This window comes from Apteryx mantelli, chromosome 22 (assembly GCF_036417845.1).
Source record: "Apteryx mantelli isolate bAptMan1 chromosome 22, bAptMan1.hap1, whole genome shotgun sequence".
In the NCBI taxonomy this organism is placed as follows: domain Eukaryota; kingdom Metazoa; phylum Chordata; class Aves; order Apterygiformes; family Apterygidae; genus Apteryx; species Apteryx mantelli.
The window spans coordinates 14,070,793-14,096,556 of NC_089999.1; the positions used below are offsets into that span (position 1 = coordinate 14,070,793).

General features: G+C 43.3%; 3 protein-coding genes across 15 annotated transcripts in view; 2 read left to right on the forward strand and 1 right to left on the reverse strand.

Moving 5' to 3' along the window:
* Positions 1-8,984, forward strand: part of KSR1 (kinase suppressor of ras 1) — a 79,309-nt gene extending 70,325 nt beyond the window's left edge. Inside the window, exon 20 of the mRNA XM_067309418.1 lies at positions 4,646-8,984. Within this exon, the coding sequence (XP_067165519.1) occupies positions 4,646-4,724 (79 nt within the window). The 3' untranslated portion in view covers positions 4,725-8,984. The remainder of the gene's footprint in view (positions 1-4,645) is intronic.
* Positions 8,985-9,771: 787 nt separating this feature from the next.
* On the forward strand, positions 9,772-18,211 carry LGALS9 (galectin 9). Its single transcript, XM_067309946.1, has 9 exons — positions 9,772-9,792; positions 10,347-10,435; positions 11,643-11,853; positions 12,383-12,493; positions 13,930-13,965; positions 14,731-14,778; positions 15,487-15,575; positions 17,045-17,207; positions 18,045-18,211. The coding sequence occupies exons 1-9, from the start codon at positions 9,772-9,774 to the stop codon at positions 18,189-18,191; spliced, it is 915 nt and encodes a 304-aa protein (XP_067166047.1). The 3' UTR covers positions 18,192-18,211.
* A 3,846-nt stretch (positions 18,212-22,057) lies between these two features.
* The window catches only part of NOS2 (nitric oxide synthase 2), a 41,661-nt gene continuing 37,954 nt past the window's right edge, over positions 22,058-25,764 (reverse strand). For all 13 annotated transcript variants that reach the window (XM_067309810.1, XM_067309809.1, XM_067309807.1 and 10 more), the window contains 4 exons: positions 25,247-25,368; positions 24,469-24,617; positions 23,514-23,708; positions 22,058-22,894 (listed from right to left, as the gene is read on the reverse strand). In XM_067309810.1, coding sequence (XP_067165911.1) covers positions 22,778-22,894; positions 23,514-23,708; positions 24,469-24,617; positions 25,247-25,368 — 583 coding nt within the window. In that variant the 3' untranslated portion in view covers positions 22,058-22,777. The remainder of the gene's footprint in view (positions 22,895-23,513; positions 23,709-24,468; positions 24,618-25,246; positions 25,369-25,764) is intronic.

Consider the following 25,764-nt stretch of genomic DNA (forward strand, 5'->3'; position numbering starts at 1 on the left):
AAAACCTGTCAGTCTCTCAGTCCAAGATGATTCCCACTTACTTCTACTCACATCAGCAGGAATCTGTCTATTCACTAAAGTGGAAATAAAACAGATGCAATCCTGGAGCCAGGAGACCGAGCCCCACGCCCCACTCCAGACCAGTTTTATGTCAGTTGTCTGATCTCCACTGCCGACATCCTGTGCTCCTGCAAGGAGCTTCCTATTCGTATCTGTTAGTGGGCTTGGGCCTTCAAGGCCCAGCATAGGAAAGCTAGTCCAGTTTCAGGAACGCTTTAACATTTCCTTTAGGCACGATGTTATATTTTGGTGACCTCAGTGTTTTTTTCCTTAAAAAACAAGATCCATGGGAAACCAGACATGTTTGCAGCCAGTGCACATTCACCAAGTAGTTTTCTCAGTGTTTATTTTCATCAGCCAAACCTCTAATGCTTATTTTCTCTTTTCTCTCCTTTTTGATGTTTAATCTACCCCTTTCATTCCCATAACACTTCATGATCTTCCTGCAATATCTTACCATAACTACCCAAATACTTTTGTTTTCTTGCATGGCAGCTGTCATGGCATTTTGTGCTTTAGCGGATGTGGTTTGTTTGGAGCTTTGGTTGAAAATTTCACCTTTTGTCTCTTGTGCAATTTCCCTAACACTAGTATTAAATCCTTAATGCATTATGATGTCTAATAATTTTAAAATGGGGAATGCTTCTAAGACCATGGCATCATCCTCATACAAAAGGGCACCACTATTAGCAAAAGATTCAACATTTACTATCCAGTCACTCATAAACAGAACTATGATTTTTTCCTTGCACTGGACAGGTGTACATGCAAATCATAACACTCCTTTTAAAAAGATGTATCAAAAAGGTAGAGATGTAAAGTATTCTTACATTTGACAGTAGTTATTTGCTTCATCAATTATCGCTTCAGTGTTGTAGCATATAGCTGAGAGGCAAGGTGTCTCTTTGCACCCTGGATACTTGTTACTTCAGCAGAACTGTCATAGCTACAGCGTCAGTCCTTGTGATTTCAGTTGTCAGGATTAAAATAAATAAAACCTGAAGAGAAACCGGCAAAGCCTGAGCTAAAAGTGTAGCTGTTTGCAATTGCTCCTTATCTGTTTTTCAGATGTAATTTAAGAGAAACATTTCTTTTTTTTTTTTCCTCTTCTGGCCTAAAGCATTTTGAACATAAGTCTTTCATGCAGGCAGTGGGGTTAAAGAGCAAGTGATGCTATGCTCAGAGCGGTTAGAAGGAAATCAGTACCCGCAGCAGCACAAAATCTGGTCCAGCATGCTACTGAGGCTAAACAAGATTAAATGCAAGAATAAACATGAATGTTACAGTGACCTTTTGACACCAACCTATAGGCTGCAAAATGTGATGATCAGCAAGTTTTTTTCATTTTCATCTTTGAAGAGTCATTGAGTCCTGCCTGCATCCTTTAGCTTAGGAACAGGCAAAAGCACCTAACGGTGACTGTGGGCAAGCAGAGGTGCAAGTGACAGGCGTAGGAACGAGCCCGAGCGGTGAAACGTGGCTCTGTAGTGGGCGGTTCGACAGGGCTGTGCTGCGCGGCCGGAGGCAGCTGCGGGGAACGGGGGCCCTGCCTGGTCCTGCGTCCCCAGGGGTAGGCGGCCTGGCTTTGAAAAGGTGGCAGGGTCTCCACTTGAGGTGGACTGGAAGAAGCGAAAAACATGCCCTGGCTCTTCCCCTAGGCACACTTATTCCACGTAAGCCGTGTGCTTAAGCCATACTTCTGGACACAGCTTGCACTGGCTGTATCCGTACCAGCTGCCTTGAGTATGTGCTTTTCAGCTCCATTATCCAGTCCCTAAATCATCCAGCCTCACCTGTGACCTTTTTTTTTTTTTTAAAAAAAAAAACTAATCCTCCACTCTCTCAAAGGAGGATGATTGCATTTAAGTTGTCATCAAAACATAACATAACAGTTCTTTTGCTAGGAGATTTGTGTAATATGGCAGAGTCCTTCTGGAAGTATTTTTCCTTGCTACAGAAACACACTGTACTCCAACACCAGTGTTCTGTGTGTCAACACTTTCACACCCTCATTTCCCTATACAATAAGAGCCACTTGTGTTGGATCATTAACTCTGACAACTGGTTTGGCATCTTTTCACCTGCCTAACCAGACACTACAGAGCAGACAGAGCCCAGACTGCCTACGCGTTCCCCTGCAGACAGCCACGCTCTTGCATTGTCCTCCAACATCACACTGGAAATTAACTTGAAGTAATGCTTCCCGTTTGGGCCATCAGTTCACGAGAACGCTCAGTTCCAGGGTAATTTGCCAAGTGATTATTTTGGATTAGTGTTTCCATAGGGAATTATTCTTGAACGGCTTGTGGAACTGTGGAATCGTGTCTAACATAGCAGCTACCCTGCTTATTTTCCCTAGGTAGTGGTTCCCCTGGCCAGTGGTTCATGTAAATCTGCACACATTAATACTTCCCCCTCTTGCATGCTTTGAGCAGAGAAATATTTTAAGTGTCAGTATTCATTATCAATATTGACAGCTGAATTAGCACCCACCGAAGTGAAAGGGCAGGCAGCTCAGTTACTGTTTATCCCCTGCCAACTGTGTCTTAGTCAAGTCACGCTTGGGAGGTTCTCTGTAGCCATGTTGGCCAGAGACCTGGTCAGATTAAAAGTAGAGACATACGTTCACATCCCCTCTGACAAATCCTTCAAGAAACATTGCACTAACCCTGTGCTTTATTTTGGTGTAAGCTTTATAATATGTAGTTCTCAAAGGCTTGCTTTAAATAACTGAAAACTAACTCTCACGGTGTCTTTTTCCCTTCCCTCCCATATTTCTTTGTAGGTTGTAGCTACTGGTGCAATAATGGGCTCCACCTTGCATGCTTCCATGTGTTGTATCCTAATCGGCAACTTGGACAATCACCTTCCATTTAAAACAAACAAAAAAAACCCACCAAAACCAAACCAAATTAGCCCATGGACATAATCAACACTTTATCCAAATTCTCCTTTCTGCCTTTTTCTGCTTGGTGTGGGCTGTTAGCTTGAATAACAGCAACTGTCTGCAAGAAGTTACTGTCTAACAACGTGGCCATCTTTCACTTCTGAAGCGTTTCAGCAGGCTGTAACTTCTTCCTGGAAATGTTCTAGTAACCTGCTCTCTAACTAGCAGGGTGTAAGCAGCAGTGCTGCGCGTGTCCTGCCCAGCAGTTTGGGGGTTTGGTTGAAACTGTTATGACCGCGAATGTCCTGCAAGTCTCATGTAGCAGAGGGTACGGTTTCTAGTTGCTGCCTGAGGTTGCGCCTGTCATCCTTAGTGCTAGACTGTGGCTTGTGACTGAAGATAGAAGGTGCGTTTCCCTGGGCACAGCTGATAACCGAGCGCACAACATGAACTGCAAACCAGCAAGAGTTAAGGGCCAGATTATGCCAGATCTCCCTTGGGACCAGAGCCAGCATTACACTGAAGCCAGTGGCAATTTTGTCAGGGGCTGGATGAAGCATCAAGTGACTCGTGCATGAAGAGAAGGATGGTCTTTGCTCTGCCTGGGGCGCTCTGTAGTCCCTTAGCCTACTTGGGGCCAGGCTGCCAGTGCCGCTCCGGAGTCAGAGCTACAACGGTCAGGACACTAGTCCTGCCCCACGCGGGTCAGCTAGGACCAGCTACAGTGCTGTTTAAAAGAGGAATAAAGCAAGAGCTCCTTTCTGTTCCTCTCTCTCCCTTCCTTACAAATCCAAGTATTTGTATTTTATGATTTGCTTTTGTTTGCATCTTCTGCTCAACAAAATGCCCGACTTAGCATTAGGGACTTTGCAGAACTGTACCTAGCACAGCAAACACGTGCCTTTTTATGAAAGGTCTTTTTTCATTTTTTATCGATTCATGATTTTGAAAAAAACCTTCTTTCAGGGGCGAAAGGATGGGGACAGAGGGGGGTGTGCAACAAGAACCAGAGAGGGTTTTTTTGTTTTTTTACCGTCTTTAGCAAGGACAAATCCTCCCCTACTCAGTCCCTCAGGAAGTCAGGTGCCTGCATGCAGCAACGAAAGGAGGCTCCTGCAAGAGCTCACGCTCAGGCCGTCTGCATTGCTGTCACCTGAGCGCATGTACGTAGGAAGGCAGTTTGCAAGTGAAAATATTTCTAGCTAGGCTTTTTTTTTTTTTTTTTTTTTTTTTTTTTAAGATGAAGGAAATGACATCTCTGTGCACTTGCTACAGTCTGAAGAGGGGCATTTTTTAAAAAAAACAATTAATGTATCTTGTCAAAATGCTCCTTTCCCTTAAAGAAATTCTGTAAGTCTTTTTTTCCTTCCCTTCTACCTCAAGGGAACCCAGTGCCCATTGAAAATAGCTGTCAGGCATCTGACCCACTGTAGGCATTTATGAAAATCTCTGGTTTTCCAGGATTTACTTCTCCGATTTGAAGCAAATCGGATTTGTGCTGTTTCCAGTGATGAGGTTAGCATGAATAAGTTCATTGTTTGCTGTGTGATTACTTAAACCTCTTTGCCAGATGACCAGAAGTTGTATGAGATCAGAATCTAACCCATTTTATTTCCTTTTATAGGACTCTAGCTTTGTAAAAGAATTAAAAATAATTCTTTCCCCCTCCCTTCTCCTCTCCCTCCCCACTCTTTTCAGCATTAACAGTAGCAAAGTTGTCCTGCGTTTTGAAAGATTTGGCTTGGGAATCCTGGAACCAAGTAATCAAAAGATATAGCATGGTGTGTAATTGTCTTGTGATAATGTTGTCTACCTACTACTTACACAAAGCATCAGAAACCTTCACAGAATCTTCCAAACTATGAAACTGGTGCAGCCACAGCTGAAAGCCACACGACCATCAATTCAGTCCCATGTTGTTTGCAAAGTCTGAATTCTGCCTGAGCACCAGCAGCTACTTAAAGAATGTTTACATTATACTTGTGTGAACTATATTTTTTTAAGCAAAATAAAAGGTGAATCAAGTTTAACTGCAGCCATTCAAACAGCACTGAAGAAAGAAGAACTCTTTCTAGTTCCTTCTTGTATCGATGGTATAAATAGGAGCTATCTTCTGCCTCCGAAGCATTTGTTTCCCATAAGACAAGCGGAACGGGTTTGTTTCAGAATGGCTATGTACCAGTGTAAGGGGATGGAGTTTCAACTGCATTTTTCTTTCAGTAAGGTAAAAGTGATCTGTTGCGTTGCAATCTGCCCAAACCAGTCATTGAGCTCTGCGATTTGCCTCAGAAGGGTTGGTCTAAGCTCTGGCTTACCTCAACTTAAGTTACACTAGTGCAAATCTGCCGGTAGTAGAGTTTGTTATCCCATAGGCGAGATTTCAGTTAAAAGACAGAGTCAAGGCCTCTTCTACCCAGAAAGCACAATAAAAGCTGTTTGCTCTCATGTAGTCCAGTAGCAGGATTAAGACTGTAATTACTGGCCTTTAAGGAGAAGGGGGGAAAAAAAGTAGCTTCTAAATGAGGAACTGCCTTAAATTCTCTTTTGGCCTCAAGAGGGAGCGGTACCCGCGTAGCGATGCCTTACAGCTTTACTTGGTAAACTGAAGGCACCTTCTGCTCCTGTTGGCTTCGCTGGAGCTACGTCTGACAAATCATGCCAATGACTTCTTACACCTCGGGATGCAGAAACGCAGCTCGCGTCCTCGGGGAGGTCATGTGTGCTGCTCCGTGCCCTGCTGACAGCTCAGGCTAGGCCCAGGGGGATTCCTGAAGAGCTCGGCTGTTTCCTTAAACCCTCAGCACCTAAGTGAGGGAGTAGCACACAACAGTACCGGTGGCTTGGGGGCTTACTTGCTACCCACGCCAGGTCAAGCCAGAAAGTAATTAGCTCCCTGTCCCTACGTTTCTGCGGCAGCGTTCCCTTAAAACTCCTCCCAACTCCAGGCAGGTCGGAGCACAAAGGTGGTTTAGGAATGGACTCTACCAGATCGGAGCTGGTGGAACCGAACAAGTCACCCTGGGCGAGAACGGCTGGGGGGCAGAAAGCCAAAGGGAGGCCTTAGGAGCCCTTCAGCCCTGGAGGGACGACAGCGCGCTCCGTGCTGGTTTGGGAACGGTGCTGGATTTAGCAGAAGCCCAAGGCAGCCGAATAGGAAGTAAGAGAGGAGCCGGTCCGATGTTTGTGCTTTTGTAAGAGGACCAAATCATCAGTTGTACGTGTCCTGCTAAGACCAGTTTTAGTTCTGCGCATAGGAAGGAATGCTAGATCCCAGGTGCCAAATTCTTTTTCTTTTGACATTTTGGGCACATCAAATCCCAATCCCTTAGATTAGCAGCATTTCTAGAAATAAAACTCTGACCAACAAGACTAGGCTCTTGCTGCCCCAACCACCGTTTCACTTATAGAGAAAACATTTTTTCAGAGCTGCAGGGAGAGAGAGGAGAGACAAGTTGGGGGGGGGGGACACCCATAACAAGTCTGTTTTCTGTTAAATAAGGTCCTCATGTGCAGCGCTTGTTGAGAGATTCAGTCATTCCCCCCACCTCCACACACACACACACACACACACTTACCGGCTCCTATAATAAGTTTGCAAGCTGTTAGTTCCCCCCCCTCCCCGCCCCCCCAAAAAAAACCTGCTTTAGTCTTAGTTTTTTTAAAACAAAGAATGACCAAAACCTTGCAACTAGGAAAGTAACATCATGGTGACTTGACCTACCCCAACAACTCAGACTTGTTTCAAAGGTTAATTCTGAGAGCAAACACAACACACCCTCAGGCTGATAGCAGGTTAGAAGGGCTGCGATTACCGCAGCGAAGGCGACAGATGCATCATCCCACTCGCAAATGAAACAGCAAATCGCAAGCAGTGCAGCGAAGGCTCCTACATGCCTCCCATGCCCCTTCCTCTCCCTTCTCCAGCTCGCCGGGCAGCGGAGGGACCCTAATTGCACAACGAACACGCGGATTCCTTCTGTCCTTACGCTATTTCATTTCGTTGAGATAGTTCATCAGGCCTCCCTAGAAATCACCGAATTTCATTTCTCCGAAGGCACTGCTCTCAGCACTACCACGTCATGGTGAAAGGTGCCGTAGGGGTGTGTAGTTTACAAGGCTTTGCAACAAGGATCGTAGGAAAAAAGAGCTCTGACGTTCTCCTCTAGGCAAGCACAGCAACAAGCACTCGGTTTGGCTACTTACAGTGACCAACTTCCAGGGAAAAATTAAGTGGCAAAAAAATTCCTGAGTTCTGTTGGGCAGAGAACTTAACTCCTACTATACATACAAGTCAACAGTTATTTCTTTTACAAGTATTGTGCTAGAATGAATTTTTAAATGCATCTCAAATATAAAACAAAAAATTGGTTTGGTGGTAGCCCAGTGTGGCATTGCAATACTCTTTTTGATATCTTCCCTTTCCCACCACTTCGTTTTATTAAGCAAATGAGACCCCTCTAAGTATACCTGTGTGCTTAACCTATGCCATTTGGTTCTTACTACTGTTTGTTCTCTCACAGTGAGATTCAAGTTGTGTCAGCAGTTTTAAGCAGAATTTGTTTTCCTTGCAAGTACTGCTTAAATAGCAATAGCACTATACAAGCCTAAAGTGGGGAGAAAAGTGCTTCCTAGCAATGGTAACGCCATGAACTCGGTAGACAGAAACCTCCATTGGCTTCACTATGCATTTTGCTTTAGAGGAGAGGAAAAAGAAAAAAAAAAAAAAAAGCTGCTACTGGAAGCAGCTTGTTGCTTTGCAGCCTTCAGCTCGAACAGCCCCTTTGCCCTTCGGGCAGCTGAGGTGGCAGCAGCCTTGGTGCGCTGCTCCTCACTGTTTGTTCCTGCCATCTGTGTTCCCTAAGGCTGGGACGCCCAAAGCTCCTCAGTGCAGGAACCAGTACCCCGGCTTGTGAATACAGAGCGTTTCCTTGCCTCTTCCTCTGCATTAACATCACTGTGACAAGAGCAACGCTGAGAAAGCAATATATTCTTAACTTTTTTCTATCAGAGGACTGGCAGGAGAAGGGGAGCCAGCACGGAGGAGCAGCCAGCTAAAGGAAAGCTTTTGGGGGGGGGGTCTAGCGCTGTTTGTCCTTCCCACCGCTCCTCAGGTGGGATTCAAACACTGTCCGCAAAGGCTGTTTCCAGGCACAGGGCTGTACTGGCACCTCTGCGTTTAGGCAGAGCTTCCCCATCTGTTTCAGCAAGGCCTTTTGCTTGAAACCTGCTGTCCTGCGTGCGACACTTTAAAGTGTGTTGAGGTGCAGTGGCAGAGCCCGATGCCTGCGCCGCAGCCGGGCTGCACCGAGCACCAAAGCCCAGCTCCTAGAGCTCCAGGCTCTGCTCCAGGGTGCGGAAAGGGTTCAAAACCTGCCTTTAATCATGAGAGTTGAGATTCTAATTCAACCTTATCTTGGTCCTGTGTTTAAATCCTGTAAAACTGCTCTTTTAAAAGCAGAACCAGCCACCTAGATCCAGTATTTTAAAGTAGGGACTGATCCCTGTCTCTGGGCACGATTACTCGCTGGTGTAAATCAGCTGATGCAAGACACATGGAAGTCGACCAAAACCAGTGGAGTTGTACTTTGGTGAAGAGAGTCAAGCTCTCGTATTCCTAAAGGCATTGCAGACCAGGTGGGGGTCATCACGCTGCATTGTTTTATGATCACTTGTACTATCTCCTCTTGCAGAGATGTGAAGGAGGGAATAGCATGGGAAGCCTGTATCATTTTAGACTTGTAAATGTGAAGCTGGCTGTACAATGCTGCTACTATAGCCACACGTCAGTAGTGAATGTAAATGGAGTCTGTAATATGGTGAAAATGGACACGTTTTCTTTTCAAATGTGATGTAAACTTTGTACAGTAAAATTTTTTTATATTTTCTATCAACTGAGTGTCTTCCAGAATTGCTATTAAATTAAAAATTGTTAGTATTAACAAAGGTTTCTGTATTAGTTTATGCAACTGGCACAAAAAAGAAAAGAAGGAAAAAAACAAGTGCACTCTATGCTAATAAACTTCTGGATGTGTAGGAATCTTTTCAGTGAATAAATCTTTGCTCTGGATAAAGCAAATGTTACAGAATTGTGGTTTGACCTCCCCCCAGCCCTTACTTGTAGCCAAATTAAAATACGAGCAAACTTCCATAGTGACCCACTAATATTTCACACACTATAGAACATTGTCCTGAAGGATTCTCAACTCCCTGAAGTGTTATATATCATATAGTAGCTTATATTGAAGCAAATCTTAGAAGTCTCCCCCGCCACAAGACTTAAAAGTAGTGTTGGGTCCTAGAAAGTTTACAAGCAAGAATCAAGAAAAAGGCACTTTCTGCACCATCTCTCACCTAGCTGGTGTTCAGCCCTTGAAGGAAAGAAGAAAGGATGACCTGACTCCCAGTTAAACACGCCTTTCTCCGCGTAGTGAGGGATGGCCGCTGCCGTTTAGAGTTGGGAATTAAAGGCAGTGTATTTGAAAGACTGGAGGGCGTAGGAAGAGCGTATGAAGGAGCAGCAGATGGACAGAAGCGACAGCGCTATCACGATGCGTCAGCTGATGTCCAGCTCGTTAGCTCTGTCATCGCTTTCACTATCGTTCTTCGTCCCCTTCCTGCCTGCCCTTCCCTTTTCTTGAACAGGGAAGCAGAAGTGAGTTTCCCATGAGATTTTCCCCTGCCACATTCAGAGTCCAGTGAGCGTGGGGAAGGGCTGGTCTTGAGGCGTGAACAACCAGGGCAGCTCCCGGCGGGCTCAGGTCCGCCCTGTCCGCAGCTGCAGCCGGACGCCGCCGGGCCGAGCCGGCTTCCCTGGGCACGCAGCCATGACCCAATACGTGAAGCCCGTGAGTACCGTGGGGCCGGGCCGGGTGGGCCTGGGGGAGCCAGCAGCAGCCCCAGCGGGGAGGGGGCTCAGACGGGGTGCAGGAGCCGCTTTCCCCACGAGCGCGGTCGCGGGGGGCCAGCAGCGCGGAGAGGTCGGGCAGCTTCCTCCCACGGGGGTTCAGGACCGGGCTGGACCAGCCCTGAGCAGCCCAGTCTGACCTCATGGCCGGCCCCGCTTTGAGCGGGAGGCTGGTCCAGCTGAGCTCCCGAGGTCTCTTCCAACCCACGTTATCCTATGACCTGAAGCCTGCTGCCACCTCTTGCATGCTGGAGAGACCTGCCCCAGGAAGGCAGACCGGCCGGCGCTGAGGACAGGCACCCTGGTCCTGCCTGGAGCCACAGGAGCCAGTGCTGTGCCCACCAACAGCAACCCACCAGTCCCTGCCAACAGCCTGTCCTCACTGCAAGTCCCTCAAAAGCTACCTCAGATGCACTTCTATCATCACAGATACCAGCAGTGACACTCACCCTTGCAAGCTCAGTTAAGTAATAGATTTTTTCCCCCCTATTTTAGAGTATCCCATTTACTGGCACTATTCCTGATGGCCTTCAAGATAACATGCTGGTTACGGTGACTGGAAGCGTTCTCCAAACGGGTGACAGGTAGGCATTTTGGATGTGCCATTCCCTGCAGCAGAAATGACAAATCTTTGTTTCTCCGTTGCTGTAATACTCCAAAGCCCCAGCTAGGATGAGTGCTCACACTGCAACTTCAGCTTATCTCCAGCTTGATTCATAACCCCCTTAGATATCTTCGTAAGCCTCAGTAAGCAATCTAGTCTCTAGACAACTCAATCCTTGAGGTATTTTACAGCCCAAATTATTTGCAAAACTGTAGCGATTAACAGCTCCAACTGTCTGCCTGTGTCAGTTTTCTGAGGTGCTGCTGGAGCGGGAGAGGCAAGGTGAGGATAGTTTGAGCTATCTCTTCAAGAAAATTAAAAAAAAATATTTCAGGTTCTGGCATGATTTTCTAAAGACCATACTAAAGATGAAACAGAAAGCTCTGGCCAGAAAAATACACTTTGCTTGCAAAAGGCTTGACATTTTCTTGTGGCATTGTTTGTATTACCAATTCTTTTCTCATGAGCAAACGCAAATCTCTGGGAAGACAACCTAGAGCTGGCAGTCAAGGACACATGCTGAACCGTATTTTAGCATCTGAGACAGAAGCATGGTGCAAGCCATCGGTGTAGTCTTGAAGACACTAGATGCAGCTGATTTAAACGACCGTCCCTAGACTAAGGAGCTTTAAAGAAGCAGATCTGCGCAAGCAGAACAAACCATTCACGTTATAAATACCTTCACAGCCTAACAGGTCGCACTTCCACCTCTTGGCCTTCCAGTTAGGATCTGATCCTTCAATATGTTACTGCTTTAAGTAAATGGGACTTCTGTGGAAAGTCTTGTAACATTCATCACATTCTTCACTTGAACTTGTATTTACAAGTGTAAGTACTTCAGACTAATCATAATAAACACACAAAACTAGGTATTGACAAGATCATAACTTTGCAAAGCCAGTTAGTTTTAGGAACACAAACATCCAGAATAGACAGAGATGGCTGTTCACAAAAAAAATCCTTAATATGTATTCACAACATATTTTGATGAGGAAGTGGCTTATACTTACGCAGCTCTAGATTTTCTGTGACAGCTTTCAGCTACTGAAGGAGTCCCACAGTGTGAGACAGGAGCTATCAGGAGACTGCGCTCAGGTGTGTTTGAGATTTCTGGATTTCAGCTAGAATTGATTCATCTTTTACCACCCTAACCCTAACCCCCTCCCCCCCCCAACTTCTGTTAACAGGTTCAGCATGAACTTCCAGTGTGGAACTTGCCAATCTCCTCGGGCAGATATCGCCTTCCACTTCAACCCACGATTCGAGAAGGGTGGCTATATTGTTTGCAATTCCCTTCAGAAAGATCGCTGGGGAAAGGAAGAGAGAAAATATGAAATGCCTTTTGCTAAAGGTCAACCCTTTGAGATTCAGATTTTGTTTAGAAATGAAGTATACATGGTAATTTTATTTTTATCACATCTTACTCATGACTTAAAGTTTATATCCCAGTGAATTAGATTAAGATTATTAAAAAACAAACAAACAAAAAACTTAAGTTCATGGGGACCCTTCCAGTGATACAAGCAAGGTCAACAGCTATTTATTTTTATATTTTATCTCTGGTCTTCTAGACACTTGTGCTCATACTTAATACTAAGCATACAAGAATCTTCTTTAATTTCAGCGGGATTATTTGTGTGTATTGAGGTGCACACACACATGCAGGTTCAAGTCAGATGGACAACTCAAAAATTGAGTTAATTTGGTTTATGCTCATAGAGAGTTTAAATAGTGTAGTGTTCATTTATTGTGGCTTACTACAACAGGGGATGATGGCTTCTTCTTATTCATTCTACCTCATACATATACACGCACACACTGCTCACTCCTCTTTCTAATGGGACATCAACAAAATGGTTTAGAATTTGTGAAGATTTGTACCCTAAAAGGTCTTATTCTGAATGAATGACTGCTATTTGTTGTGCAGGTGACTGTTAATGGGAAGCACCTTTTGGACTACAAGTCCAGGATTCCCTTCTCCAGAGTGGATACAATTACGGTGTCCGAGAACGTGGATTTGGAGCTCATCAATTTTGAGGTTGTAAGAACTAAGTCTTTATGTTCAGTCTTCCCCAAAAAGGCAGGGAAAAGCCTCGAGACAGCGGCACCTTCAGGGAAAACCGAGCGTTCCCTGGGAGTCCAGGCACCTCTCTGCTTCTCTGGCCTGATCTAGGGCTAGAGCTGCACCAGCGTCAGACCAGTGACCAGAGAGGTGGCAAGTTAGAGAGGGCTTTTTCCTTACTAGCCTGCTGGGCACTGAGAGCACATTCAGTGACATCATCCAGCAGTACTTACTTGAAGGAGCTGGCCCTGACCAAATCCAAAGGAAGCGTCCATTGACTCCCAAAACTGAGTTCAGTGGGAATTAAGGACACATCTCCTTTCAGGAATCACTGATGGGGCCCCTGGCTCCCACATTTCATCCTTCCAAAAAAGATGCCACTGGAGTGGGTGAAACAGAGGAACTATACTGAATGGGGCTAAAAGAAAAAAAAAAAAAAAAAAAAAAACACAAAAAACCCACCATCCCTTTGAACTAAAAAGTTCAGAAGGAAAAAGAACCAGACTTAGGGTTAAAGTAAGTGTAAGCTGTTCCCAAGGAACACCAGAAACTAAGCCCGTGCAGCGATTTGCTGCATTTCCAGACACTGAGCAGTGAGCTAGAAGGATTCTTGATTATTTCTCATATTGCTCATCTGAAGAGACACATGGGGGGTTACCCCTGGTCTATGAGCTGGTGCTCTTGAGGCAGAGAGCACAGTATATAGAGCACAGGACATCTGTACTCATACAGCAGTACAACCTAGTGCATGTTAAATACCCCTCTCCGAATTGGGCAAGAGTAAGTAGCTATCATGATAGAAGGCCCTGTTTCTAGAAATCCTATTGCAATAAAGCAGATTTTGAAATAATGTACTCAAAGGGTGACAAAAATCTCAGATTTAGTTCATATAAGAAAAATAATCATTAGAAACTATGATACTGCTTTTGTCTCTAGACTATGCTATTTCTTATAGGCTTCTTTTAAGTAGTTCAAAGGGTCTGAATTAACAAGTCGGCCTGATATTCTCTCTTTGCATAATATTAACTTGGATCACTGACATCCTTCCACAAATGGGATTGTAAGTGCTTGTCTTTTTGCAAGAACGGTTCGTTTTGTTTCCTCTTAGAAGTCAAACTTGAGAGTCCTTCAGTTAGAGGACAGCTAGCAAATTATTTCTGCACCTTGTATAAAAGGTTGATGCAAGAGGCTGTTCAGTTTTTCTGCTGTAACTACTTGGCTTCTTGCAACAAATCTCCAACTAAGCATGACAGTGACATTAAATTGAAATAACATGGAGAAGAGAACCCAGATCCAGGCTTTCTTCACAAGTTGCTAGAAGTTTATGATGCCTCGTGCACATCATCTTTCCTGTGATTTTCTTGCCTCCTCGTGGCTACTTTTGTTAACTACAGATATTTTTTCCCTTCCAGGTCTTTGCAAGCCTCCCTCCTGGACCACTGTACGATGTAAGTTTAAGAGATGTTGAATCTATTTGAAGTTATCAAATAAAGTTTTCCCTCCTGAATATGATGGACCATGTTACTTAGCGATTTAGAAACCCCATCATTTGGTTTTCTTGAAGCATTAGACTATGTTGAGAGCAAGTTTAGTCTAGCTCAGTATTTTAGAATTGGTTAAAAAAAAGTTGAAACACAGTAACAACTTAGTTAATCGTGCACAAGTAAGACCCAGACATCAGGTCTTACCTATGGGTAGGTACAAGTGACGGTTCCAGGCCTAGCATGAAAACATGGTCAGCATCTTCTGCTCAAGTTGAAAATAAAAGGTAGCAAAACTAGGTAAACAGACAAGTGCTCTTTTAAACGCTAATCAGGAAGACTTATCTGAAAGATGGAAGTTTTTCAAGTCACATAATCTCTAACCTCTGAGGAGAGTGTTCAGTGAGGATGTCTAAAAACAGAGTCTGTCATTTAGTTTTTAAGGACATTTAGTTTTAATGAATTTCAAAAAAGATTATCTTAAAATTATGTTATTGGAAGCTCTTCCCTTTCTCAGTTCACAAGTCACTACATGTCCCCCCCCCCCTCCAAAAAAAAAACAAAAACAAAAAACCCAAGGAGCAGAACAGCAACAATCAGACAGGCTACCAGAACTGCATTTAAGCACATGAACTATGGCTTACAGAATTTTTAGATGCACTTCCATTGAAGCTACATTTGCTTCTCCCAGCTGCCTGTTTAGCTGCAAAATCACTTTTCTTACCTTCTTAGATAAATCTTACCGTCCCATCTGGACCATTCCAGCCTCCACATGATTACGTAAGTCTTTCTCAATTTATTTTGGGAGGGAATATTCTGAAGGGAAACCTCTTTGAAGCACTGAAAGATTAGCTCAGTAGGAACGTCAGAGCACACGGCTTTCAGAGAACCAACAGACTTCCCTGGGTAGCAAATTCCCCTACAGTCAAAGGCAAGCACAGATTTTGCTTATCTAAATACAGTCCAACTGGCATGTTTTTTCTCTCCCTTTTAGAAGCAAGGTTGTATCTAAATTTGTTCAGTAGTTTTTTTTAAGACGCAAGACTTAGTGTGACCTGAGATTTACCTGGCATCTCCCGAATGCATAAAGAAATGAGAAACAAGCGTCTCAGGTCAACTCTCCTCATTGTTTACCTCGCTTCTAGACAAAGATCTCAGCTGCAAAAGTGTCTGAAGCTCCATTCCCTGCACAGTGCTGTCATTTATACTTAACATCTAGGTCTGCATATGGATGTTATGTGTCACGTAGCCCTTTTTTTGTGAAGTACAGGCAAAACATCACACAATTCCTTTTGTTCTTGATTGTGAGGAGGGAAAAAAAAAAGTTACCACAAGATTTTCTCTCAGTCCAAGATATTTTAAAAGGTCTGAACTCATTTGTGGTATTAAACATTTGACTTGAGGTATTAAACCCCTTAGGCTTTTGTTTGGGAAAATAAATGGTTAACATGCTCTTTTAAATCTAAAGCCCATTTTCTTTCTTTGTAGACTATGCCATACTCTGTTCCAGTTTCTGGAGGAATTTATCCAACAAAAAACATCATCATATCAGGGACAATTCCACCCAGTGCCAAGCGGTAAGGAGCAGAATTACCCTTTGTATCTACACTGTCATCAGATTTAGACTCCCCAATGATTAGCAAAAGAAAGAACTGCTGGCAAAAGTCTCCTTTGCCATCAACATACCACCATAAAAGCAGAAGCTGACGAAGGTTCATTTCTGCCTTCCCTCCATACCCCCTCCTGCCCACTTGCCCTGATGTTCCTTAGAACTTAAGGACCTTCCCCGCATCTTTGCTCCTCTGCCCCGCTAACACCTGCAGTTGGGCCGGTGTACGTGGATCGGCTCAGCCTGTGGATAAGTCTGAGCTAGCTTCCTCCTATTTCAAGGGAAACTGTTCCATTAACTTCGTAAAGAGGCAGTAGCTCCAGCGTCTCCCTTCCAACATCAGCACCCTGCATTACGCTTCCGCAAGTTTTGTCACTTCCAAGCTGTGCAGGAGGCACCCCAGCGCGCTGGTCCTGCGCCACGAGCTTCAGCGCAGCTCTGTCTGCATGGAGCTGGGCATCTGCCGAGGCTCCTGGCTGGAGCTGCTGAGAGCACCTGGAGTCTCCCAGATAGTGGATCCAGCTACAACATTTTCACCTATGGATTGGGGGGAAGAAGTTCTGCCAGCGCAAACACAGGCTGCTTTGGTGCCCTTAGTGGAGTGACACTACAGTGTGTTAATTAATCCCAGAATATTATACCTCTGCCAAACAGCTTTATCCTGAAAATAACAGCAGCATTGTGCTATCCTGTAGGGAGAAGGCCAGGGAATTTTAAAGAGCATAATTATACATTTCATCAGTTTTATCTAAATCTTTCATGTGTGAACAATGAAAAGCTTTAGATAAGTTAAGCTTTGTTGTTTTTCTATACAGAATAGAAATAATGAATTTAATCCTCAATTAAACTTGAAGGGCAAGTGTTTTTTGTTTTGTTCTGTTTTTTGAATTTTAAACCACAAACCTAAAGCATGAACATTATATTCTATCAGCTGTTAACCAGAACAGTCTGGTATTTGCCTGGCTGTAATTACATCCAAGTAATTGTAATCTGGTTGTCTGAAGCACCAACAGCTTCTTATCTACCTGAAGCAAGATGCATCTTCTCATGAAGAAGCGTAGCTAAGCCGGCACTAAGCCAGCTAGCAGACAGGGGAAAACATGAAGTACCTATCTCTGTAGAAAAGAAGTTCCCTTTGCAAGTTTATTTCTCAGATCAAGAGGCATTTTTGTACTAGACAATTTTATTTGCAGAGTGGTTCAAGTCAACCTGCGGAGAGACGTGCAGCACATGACAGTACTGCACAGCAGCACCCTTACGAACCTAGGTCCCCCTGCCAATCTTCCGTCAGAAATAGGTTCTCATTTTCACCAAAATAACTGTATAATTCCTTTCACATTTCACATCCTCTTATTACTGTTATTCCCAGCAAGGTATTACAGCAAGCACTGGTCTTACTTGCTTTGATATGAGGATTTTGTGTTTTTCTGGGTTTAGATTTCACGTCAATCTGAAGGCAGGTGAAGACATTGCACTTCATGTAAACCCAAGGTTTGAAGAGAAAGTCATCGTCCGCAACACCTTGCTGAACCGCTCATGGGGGAAGGAGGAGCGCAGTCTCCCGAGCAAAATGCCACTCTCCCAAGGGCAGAACTTCTCAGTAAGCAAAGCCATTTTACATTATTGCTTTTTGCACCAGCTCACCCAGGCAAGTCCCTGGCTTAGTCTGTCACCAAGATCCATTAGGGAAGAGCTATTCCAGCCCGTTTTGAGGCTTTAAGATGACATCCGCTCTTCTAAGGGCCTGGAGGTGAGCCTTAGAGAGCTAGGCAGTTGTGATGGGACAGGCTGAAAAGCCTAAGAGCTAAGCAATTCAGAGCCCCCAGTCACCTTTTTCAAATTCACAACCAAGACAGCAGATGGTATCTGTGGGTACACTAATCAGGACAAGGACTAGAACTCATCACGCTTCAGGAAACAACCAGTGCATTTTCTGAGATGAGGTAAGAGTCTCCAACGCTTTACAAACATTAATGTTTTGCTCTTTGTTCATGCCAAACCCTGCAGGAGGCAGGGTCAGCAAAGCAACCAGAAGTTACAGCTGCTCTAGTAACAGCTGGTAATTGCCACACTAACCACTGCAGATCACACTCTGCTAACCCTTATCTCAGACCCGCTAGATAAGATGAGCCGTACTGAATCACTTATCTTACAGAGATGGAAAGCAAAGGCTAAGTGACTTTCTCTGCTGCTGCACAACAAAACAGTGAGAGCTACATGCAAAAGCTATAGCCCTCCCACACAAACCAGCACTCTTTAGTGCATTACCCCTAGCAGAACAACCAGTAGATTTACAAGAGTAGCTTTGGAGACTTGACTAATATGGAGGTTTCCTGCCCATCTCTTGATGTCTACTAAAAGTTCACTTCCCCCTGTCTGAAAGATTTGCTGTGGCACTTCCCACTGTTCTTCCCCTACCCTTTATTATTTTTTAAAGATTTGGATCTACTGTGATGCCCAGTGCTTCAAGATGGCCACAAACGGACAACACCAGTTTGATTACAAGCATCGGATTCCTAATCTGCAGCAGATTGATACGCTTGAGGTTTGCGGCGATGTTACTCTGACCCAGGTTCAAGTTTAGAGACAAGATGCTGTGCACAGCTTAACAAGCCATTATGTATCACAGTAAGATATTACTTAATGTTGGTGGCTATCCAGGAAGTTTGGCAAATCACATTGTTATGAAAACTTAAATCAAATACCCGTCTTCTACTGAAAGGCTAAAAAGTATTTTTAGCCTATGATTTGTACAATACAGTGTACATCTTCATTTATACATTCTTTCTGTTTAGATCATATTGTTCGATTTTTAAGAGCCTTTACAATATTTCTTTTTCAAAGATGAATAGTCTAGACTCTGCTTTCTCTGAAGGAGAACAAAAGCTTTTTCCAAACAACCAATTCTCTCATCTCACTGCAGGCGAATTCAAGCACAAAGAGAGACCATTCGTAGCCCCAGACGGCTACAGTATAACACTCAATTTGCATTTTAAACCTTAAAACCCAAGGGGACCATTTTGACCAGCTTTGCTGGACAATCCCAACTGCTCAACACTCCTCACAGTGCGGATATAATATTTCAGTCCAACCACGGGACTAGATTGGCCAAGTCCCTAGAGAAGGCACCACACAGCAACCCACAACGCACAGACCAGAACACAAACAGCCAGCTCAGCTGAGATCTGGGAAGAACTTGACACAACACATCACATTTCCACCTCCCAGCACACAGCCTGCTCCTGCCCACGGAAGGCAGCAGTTCAGGCCCGTGCCTCCAGGTCTAACCCTGGCTACCCAGCACCGTTACTGGGGCAGGCCAGACTCCTGCCCACCCAGACCTCCCTGCACTTCAGGGCACACATTCAGAGAGGAGATGCTCTCTACACAGCTATAATACAACACACCAATAATAAAAAAAAGAAAAAAAAAAGCCTCTCTCCTACCTGGACGCACGCCACCATCCTTGTCCCAGAGCTCCTCCATCCACCAGCCTTGCAACCACACCGCACCCCTCAGTCCAGCCTCTTTGGTGCCCAGCTGTTTCCCGTGGCCCTGCCTGGCGGTGGCTCATCAGGCACACCTGGCTGACACAGCTGCCCGACGTTGGGCTCCCCCCCAGGCAGGCTGCACAGCCAGCAGGGGAGAAATGCAGCCTGCCTGGGCAGCTACTACAGCTGCAGGCACTTAAGGTTACCCCGGTCGTTACCCTGCGGCAAGGCTTGAACTGTTGTTAGCTCTCAGCTATGCGGTAACGTACTAATGTACCATATCCATATATCACTGCCTTTGCTAGCTAGCAATAGCTTAATTCCTTCCAATAAAATTTTGTGGCACTTCTGGAATGTATGAATATTGCTACTGATACAAAAGTAAAGAAAGATTGATAAAAAACTGCAGTGAAAATTATCATGTTTTATCAACACTCTCCCTTTTCTGATCAGGTTTGTAAGATCAGCACTGATTTGTTACACAGGAGCCACAAGTCTCTACATAGTCCAGATTACAGCCAGGATATATACTGCTTTCTGTCTGCCTATTTGCTCGCCATTACTTTTTATTTGTATTATTGTACACAACACACTGCACAAACGCACAAGTATTCTCTGACACAAAGACCTTATAACCCAAGTAATAAGAGTTGAGGTGCATGAATGATAGGCCACAGTAATGCAACCGTGCTCTTAATCCATGGCAATATGTACTAATTTAAAGCCCAAGGAAAGAGGCTTAAGTTAATGGATATTACCTAACAACAGGTTAAAAGTACATACAGGCTCTGTTACTGTGATGCTAGATCACTTGTTAAATCTCAAAAACGCACTCATATGCCTGACCCCTACAGTTTTATGGGATATAGGGAAGCAATTGGTATATCTGTACTGCAAACCCAGTGACATACCAAACTAGCATGGGGACTGTTAACTCTCTGTGGCAAACTGTAGCTCAGCTGGAACAATTTACTCTGTGTATCTGAGAGGCCAGCGAATCTTACCAATGATCAAAAGTGACTAGAGAACGGGAGTGAGCAAAGGGCCTGCTTTTCAGCAGCTTGGCATCGAACCTTTTTTGAATGCTGAATTCCATCAGCCATGTAAGTTGGACATTAACGACACAACTCATTAATTGCTTCAGAAAGTGTTGCTCTGTAATTTAGAATTAGGTCCCCAAATCAGCAAGGCGCATAATCATCTCTGTAAATTTTAGCCCAAATTTTCCTCTGTCTCTAACAGAATTCCTTAAGTGCTTAAACTTATGCACATGCTTACATACTTTACTGACTCAGGGCTGTAACAACACTTTAATAACTACACAGCAGGCTGTTTGATCATCTTTAGGGTTTTAAGAGATATTCTGCATCTGGCTTCTTAAATGAAGTTTAATTTTTTATCTTGGAATAAAGTAATTATCTACTGACTATCATCTGCACTTTATCTTCCCCATTTATTTCTGTAGAAAAAGCAATTACACACAGCTTCAGATCAGTGCTGCAGTTGAAATTAACTTCAGATTGGGACCAGTTTAAATAAATTCACAATGAATTAGAACAGATCTTTACTTTTTAATCCTTTCCTTTAACTGCCTTCTTACCTCTCCATTAGGGAGAAATTCCTGCAATGGTGGAATTAAGTACCGCAGTAAAACTTGCCTCATCAACTTAGAATGTATCCAGTGGAAAGTCATGCAGCTTCTGAGCTGACACATAAATACATTTGCCTCTTCCTCTAACTTGTCAAAGGCCTATGAAGGAATAAATGTTTTTGCTTCCCTAGCTGGTAGCTCTCAGTGGTGTCTCATGTCTTCAGGATATGGCACTATCTGAGGGCACCTCAGTCTGCTCTCAACTTGGTATAAACAGCACTTTTTTTTTCTTGATTTCTCCACCCGCCAAATGCAAGTGAAATATGGTTCCTTAATAATAGTATAAGTAAGCATTTATAAAGAATTATGGTAACACTTCAAAATAAGTGATTACTTTGAAAAAGAGTTACCTGAGATACAAAGAAAGAATCCTGACATGAAAAACCACCTACTAAGTCATGTGCGTGGAAAATAGGATGTGCTGTGATACACCTCTCCAAATAGCAAGGAGCATATTAGCACTTTGAAGTCTGGAAATTTCTTCTGTTTCCTACACTCACGGGGCTCATTTGAAGTCCAGAGCTCAATGAAAACAAAACTTGGCTCCCAAAGGAGAGCCTTCTTAATGGAAAGTGAAATTACTTTGTTCTATTTCCATCCCACCCCAAAAACTAGTATCAGAGAACATCAATGGAACATAGTATAAAATAACACTCACAGTGTATACTAGGTGACCATCAGGACTCCATACCTGCTAAGGACCTCCTCTTTCCATTACTGTCTTTGTGTCTGTTGTCTGAAACTTCCTGTTCTCTGACAAATTCTTTCAACTATGCTGTACTTTTGGTCTTTTGCTTAAGGCTGTCCTGAAGTACACATGAAACACTGCGTATACACATTATTGACTTTTGAGTCTCACTCTTTCTTCAACAGATTCCAGCTCCTGGAGACAAGGAGTGACAGGAAAATCTCACATTTAGCTTTTTTAATATGAATATATAAACCTGGCGATTTTAGAGAAAGAACTAGAAGTTGTGACATAACTGGAAGGCATAAAAAGAGCCAAAGACAAAATGCAAGTAGGGCAAAATGTATTGCTATTATTACCATTTTATATTCTTGTAGTCTGCAAGCCAGTCCCACAATCCATGGGCCAGACTCACGCTTCCCTGCCAATAACAATTACGCGTAACTAATCTTAGGTGGACTGTGTAACTCCTGGAGATGGAAGGAGTGTTCGCTTATGGAAGGAGTGTTCACTGGAGCCCAAACTCACTCTACTGAAACCTGAGAACTTATCTATCCCCACTTTTTGTAGGATGAAGCCAATAGCATGAAGAGGTATATTTAATCCATACAGACTTGTTTGTCTCAATATAAAGGCATCATTTATTACAAACAAATCAAGTAAGTCAGAGCACAGAATACAAACATACAAAGTGCTTATGATTTTTCTGAACCTAACTGCCATGGGCTCTGCAACAGCAACAATTCAGGTCCAAATGCTGAATTACATAAAGCAGAACTCGTAACTGCTACCTCCTCATACATATGAGTTTGAAGTGTATGCAGCAGGTATTTCTACTTTGGAACCATTATATTATTATCTCATTTACAGACATTACTTCAAATTCAACAACTGGTGTGACCACACATTTCCAAGAAACACAACCACTTCCTTTAAAGTGAAGATAATATGCACACTAGAACAATATGATATAAATAAATCCATGTAGATAAACAATTCATTTCACAAAAATATATGCATTCTATTATACAGTAAAAAACTCTATATTTTCCTTATGAGCAGGTTTTATTTTGTATTTACAAAAAAAGGCAAATTTATACTAGTCTAGATGGAATTAAAAAAATAATTTGCATCTTCACTATAAAGATAATAATAAAAATCCATTAAAAGAAGTCTGAAAATAAATAGCAACAAAAGTTAAATTTATTATTTTTCTTAATTAAGGCTAAGGTTTAAAGGCCAAATCCTACCATCAGATACATGTGTATGACTTGCCATGAATCAGAAGGAGGATTTGGCCTCTTCCTTTTTGAAAACAACAACAAATGTGCAAGAACTGTCTAAAACATTGTTTGTTGATTTGCTCGAGGACTGGTGGATTGCAAGGTTCTTACATCTCTTTTGACTTCATGTGGAAACACAGCCCCAAATATATCTTCATGGTACCGCTTTTGGCTCTGCAAAAAAGAAACCCAAGAGATGAAATAAAACTTGCTAGCTGCTCCTTATATAACAGTAAGCAACTAAAGGTCTTTCGTATTCATATGACTCTTTTTGTGACTGTGATCTTTTGTTACTATATAAAAGGAGTGGACTTTTGTCACTGTCAATAAGGGAACCTATCAAAATCCCAGATTCACATGATCCAGGACGAGTTCTGATAAAACAAGGGTCCTAAAAAGCCAGCCAGTCCAGCGCTGTGTTTTCAGTTATGTGCCCACTCATTTCTTAAACTCACTTTCCTCCTCCTTCGGTACTACAAAGTCTCAAATTCTTGATATTCCAGTCACACTGCAAAGCTAACGCCCAGGATCCAAAAGGAGACACTGGGCAAATGGTAGGTATACGAGAGGGGAACATGACATGTCACTCACACACCCTAACCAAACAGAAACTATGCATTTTAATAATCATGATGGGTGGACAAAGCTGGTCACTTAAGCTTTTTTCTTCAGCATGCTGCTGGAAAGAAGCTCATCATAGCCCACAGGATCTTGACCATGACTTTTAAGTCTTCTGTAACTCATGCTGGAGCACTGTCTGAATGGAAAAAATGCCTTGCACATCACAGCATACCTTTAGCTGGAAGATATATTCCTCTGCCTGCTGCTCAGTAAGGTTCAGTTTACTTGCAAGCATCCCCTTCAAAGTCTGAGCAACATCCCTGGCCATGCATACATCTCCGCAGACATACAGATGCCCTTCTTCCTTATGCAAGAGGTTGCACACTTTGGCTTCCAACTTGCTTTGAAGAATGTCTTGAACATAGACCTTAGAAACAGAAAAAAGCATCATTAGAGAGCATTACAAGGTCTCTTTAATGCTAACCTGACTAACTGATATTCTAAATAGGATGTGAGTCTGCATAGTTAGGCTCTAAATGCCCTGACTATTCCAGCTGTTTTGCACCACAGCAGAGGAGGGGAGAAATGTCTTCATGCTACATTTAGAAGCCTCAGATTTGGAGGCTGGACCAGTATCTTGGTTAAACTAGAACAGAACTAAGACTGTTCTTTTTCAGAATCAGTTGCCACTGCCAAAAACTCCTATCTTGCCAGGATAGGAGGACAGCTAAAAAGAGGATAGCTTAAGCACTGTTGTTTTCTCCAATCAAGGCTTCTCCTAGCAGAAGAAATTTCCAGGGTCAGTGTGTCATTGAAATGGTGACAAATGGCCACAGTCAACTCATTTCTAACTCCTAGTCTAATCATATCCCACAAAATTTAGTGTTTCTGAGAATGTTACACCTTCTAGCTTCAAAGGCTGTTTGCACTTAAAGGTTTAATTTTATGTCTGTTATGCCTCTCTATATAGCAGTAAGGGTTTTTTATATGTAGCTTGCTTATATTGAAGTGAACACTGAGATTCTCCTTTGTTTTGAAGGAATGGGGTTTTCTGCCACTTGTTCACAATACACTGAAGCAAAATGCTAACAATCTTTTGAGAAAAATTTAAAACAGTGTCCAAATCTTAATTTGAGGGACCATTCCCAAAGGAGCCCATCCCTGAAGAACAGAGGAACCAGCCTTACCTTAGGTTGGCCAGGTTGTCTGGAGTAAGCTGTATAGACCTCTTTCAGAACTCCTTTCCTCTTCATTTCCTCCATTTCTTCTTTGTAGATGTGATCCATGTCTGGCTGCCGGCAGCCAAACAATAATGTCATGTCACCACCTTTGATTCCTGAAACCAACACTGGAAAGTTGCTTTTCCTTTCCTAGTAAGGACTATTATCTCTTATCACTATCCCATTACAAGGCCCCATTGTCTCAGCAACTACTCAGGCAATGCAACTGCTATTTTCTAATTAGCCTTCCCCACTGAACATCTTAGAAGGAGTGAGTGAGTGTGTGTGTGTGTGTGTGTGTGTGTGTGTGTGTGTGTGTGTGTGGTTTGACAACTTCTGATTTAAGAGCTGCAGTAGGACTGAACTTGCCTGAAACCTCAGAGAACCATGTGGAATCTTCTGCTGGAGCACATCCCCAAACAGACTGATACAAAGAGACCAAAGCATTACCTCTCTGTACCACGGCCCTTGTGTGAGAGACTGTGGCAGTCAGTGAACATATAATATTTACAAGGACACACACAGGCTTCTTCCTCCAACTGACAGAATGGTTCAAGACCACCAGAATGGTCTCGAGTGGGGTGGAATTATTAGCTGTGTGAGTGCAGTGTTTAATCAGTCTTGGGATGACAAATCTCTACATGGTTTACTTTGCTAATATTTCTGGGTGTCTTTTTCTGTACAGATTTTGTCTTCTGATGCTGGGTTAGGTGTGGCCTCCCCCTTGTGTCAATCCCCATAGTACCTTTCTTTTCCAAGTCATAGAGACGCTGCTGCCAGAAACTTCTGAACGGAGCAATTCCTGTTCCTGGACCAACTAGAATGCATGGCTTGGTTGACTCCCTTGGGAGCTGGAATCCATTAGTACTAACATGCAAAAATACATAAAACTCAGAATAAATCTATTCTTACAAAGCTGGTGATTTCTCTACAGCCCTGGATCTTCTCTTGTTATGCTAAAATACATTAGGGTAAATTTGGCTTGAAGGAGTGAAGAATCAGACTCGCTTTATTTTTAAAGTATACAGTAAGCAATAACACTGATAATTACCCAATGATGCAGGAGAGTATCTATCACTGTGATTTTGCATAAACACAGGTAGTCTCAAGCCCTTACTCAAAATCACAGGGTATAGTTGAAATATGGGGTAGAAATAAAGTACATGATGACCTCCTTTCTTTGCCCACCTTTTCCCCAGTCTGTCTAGAAGACCATGCTGCACTGCAGTAGATATAGAAGCAACGTTTATGGGAAACTGAGCA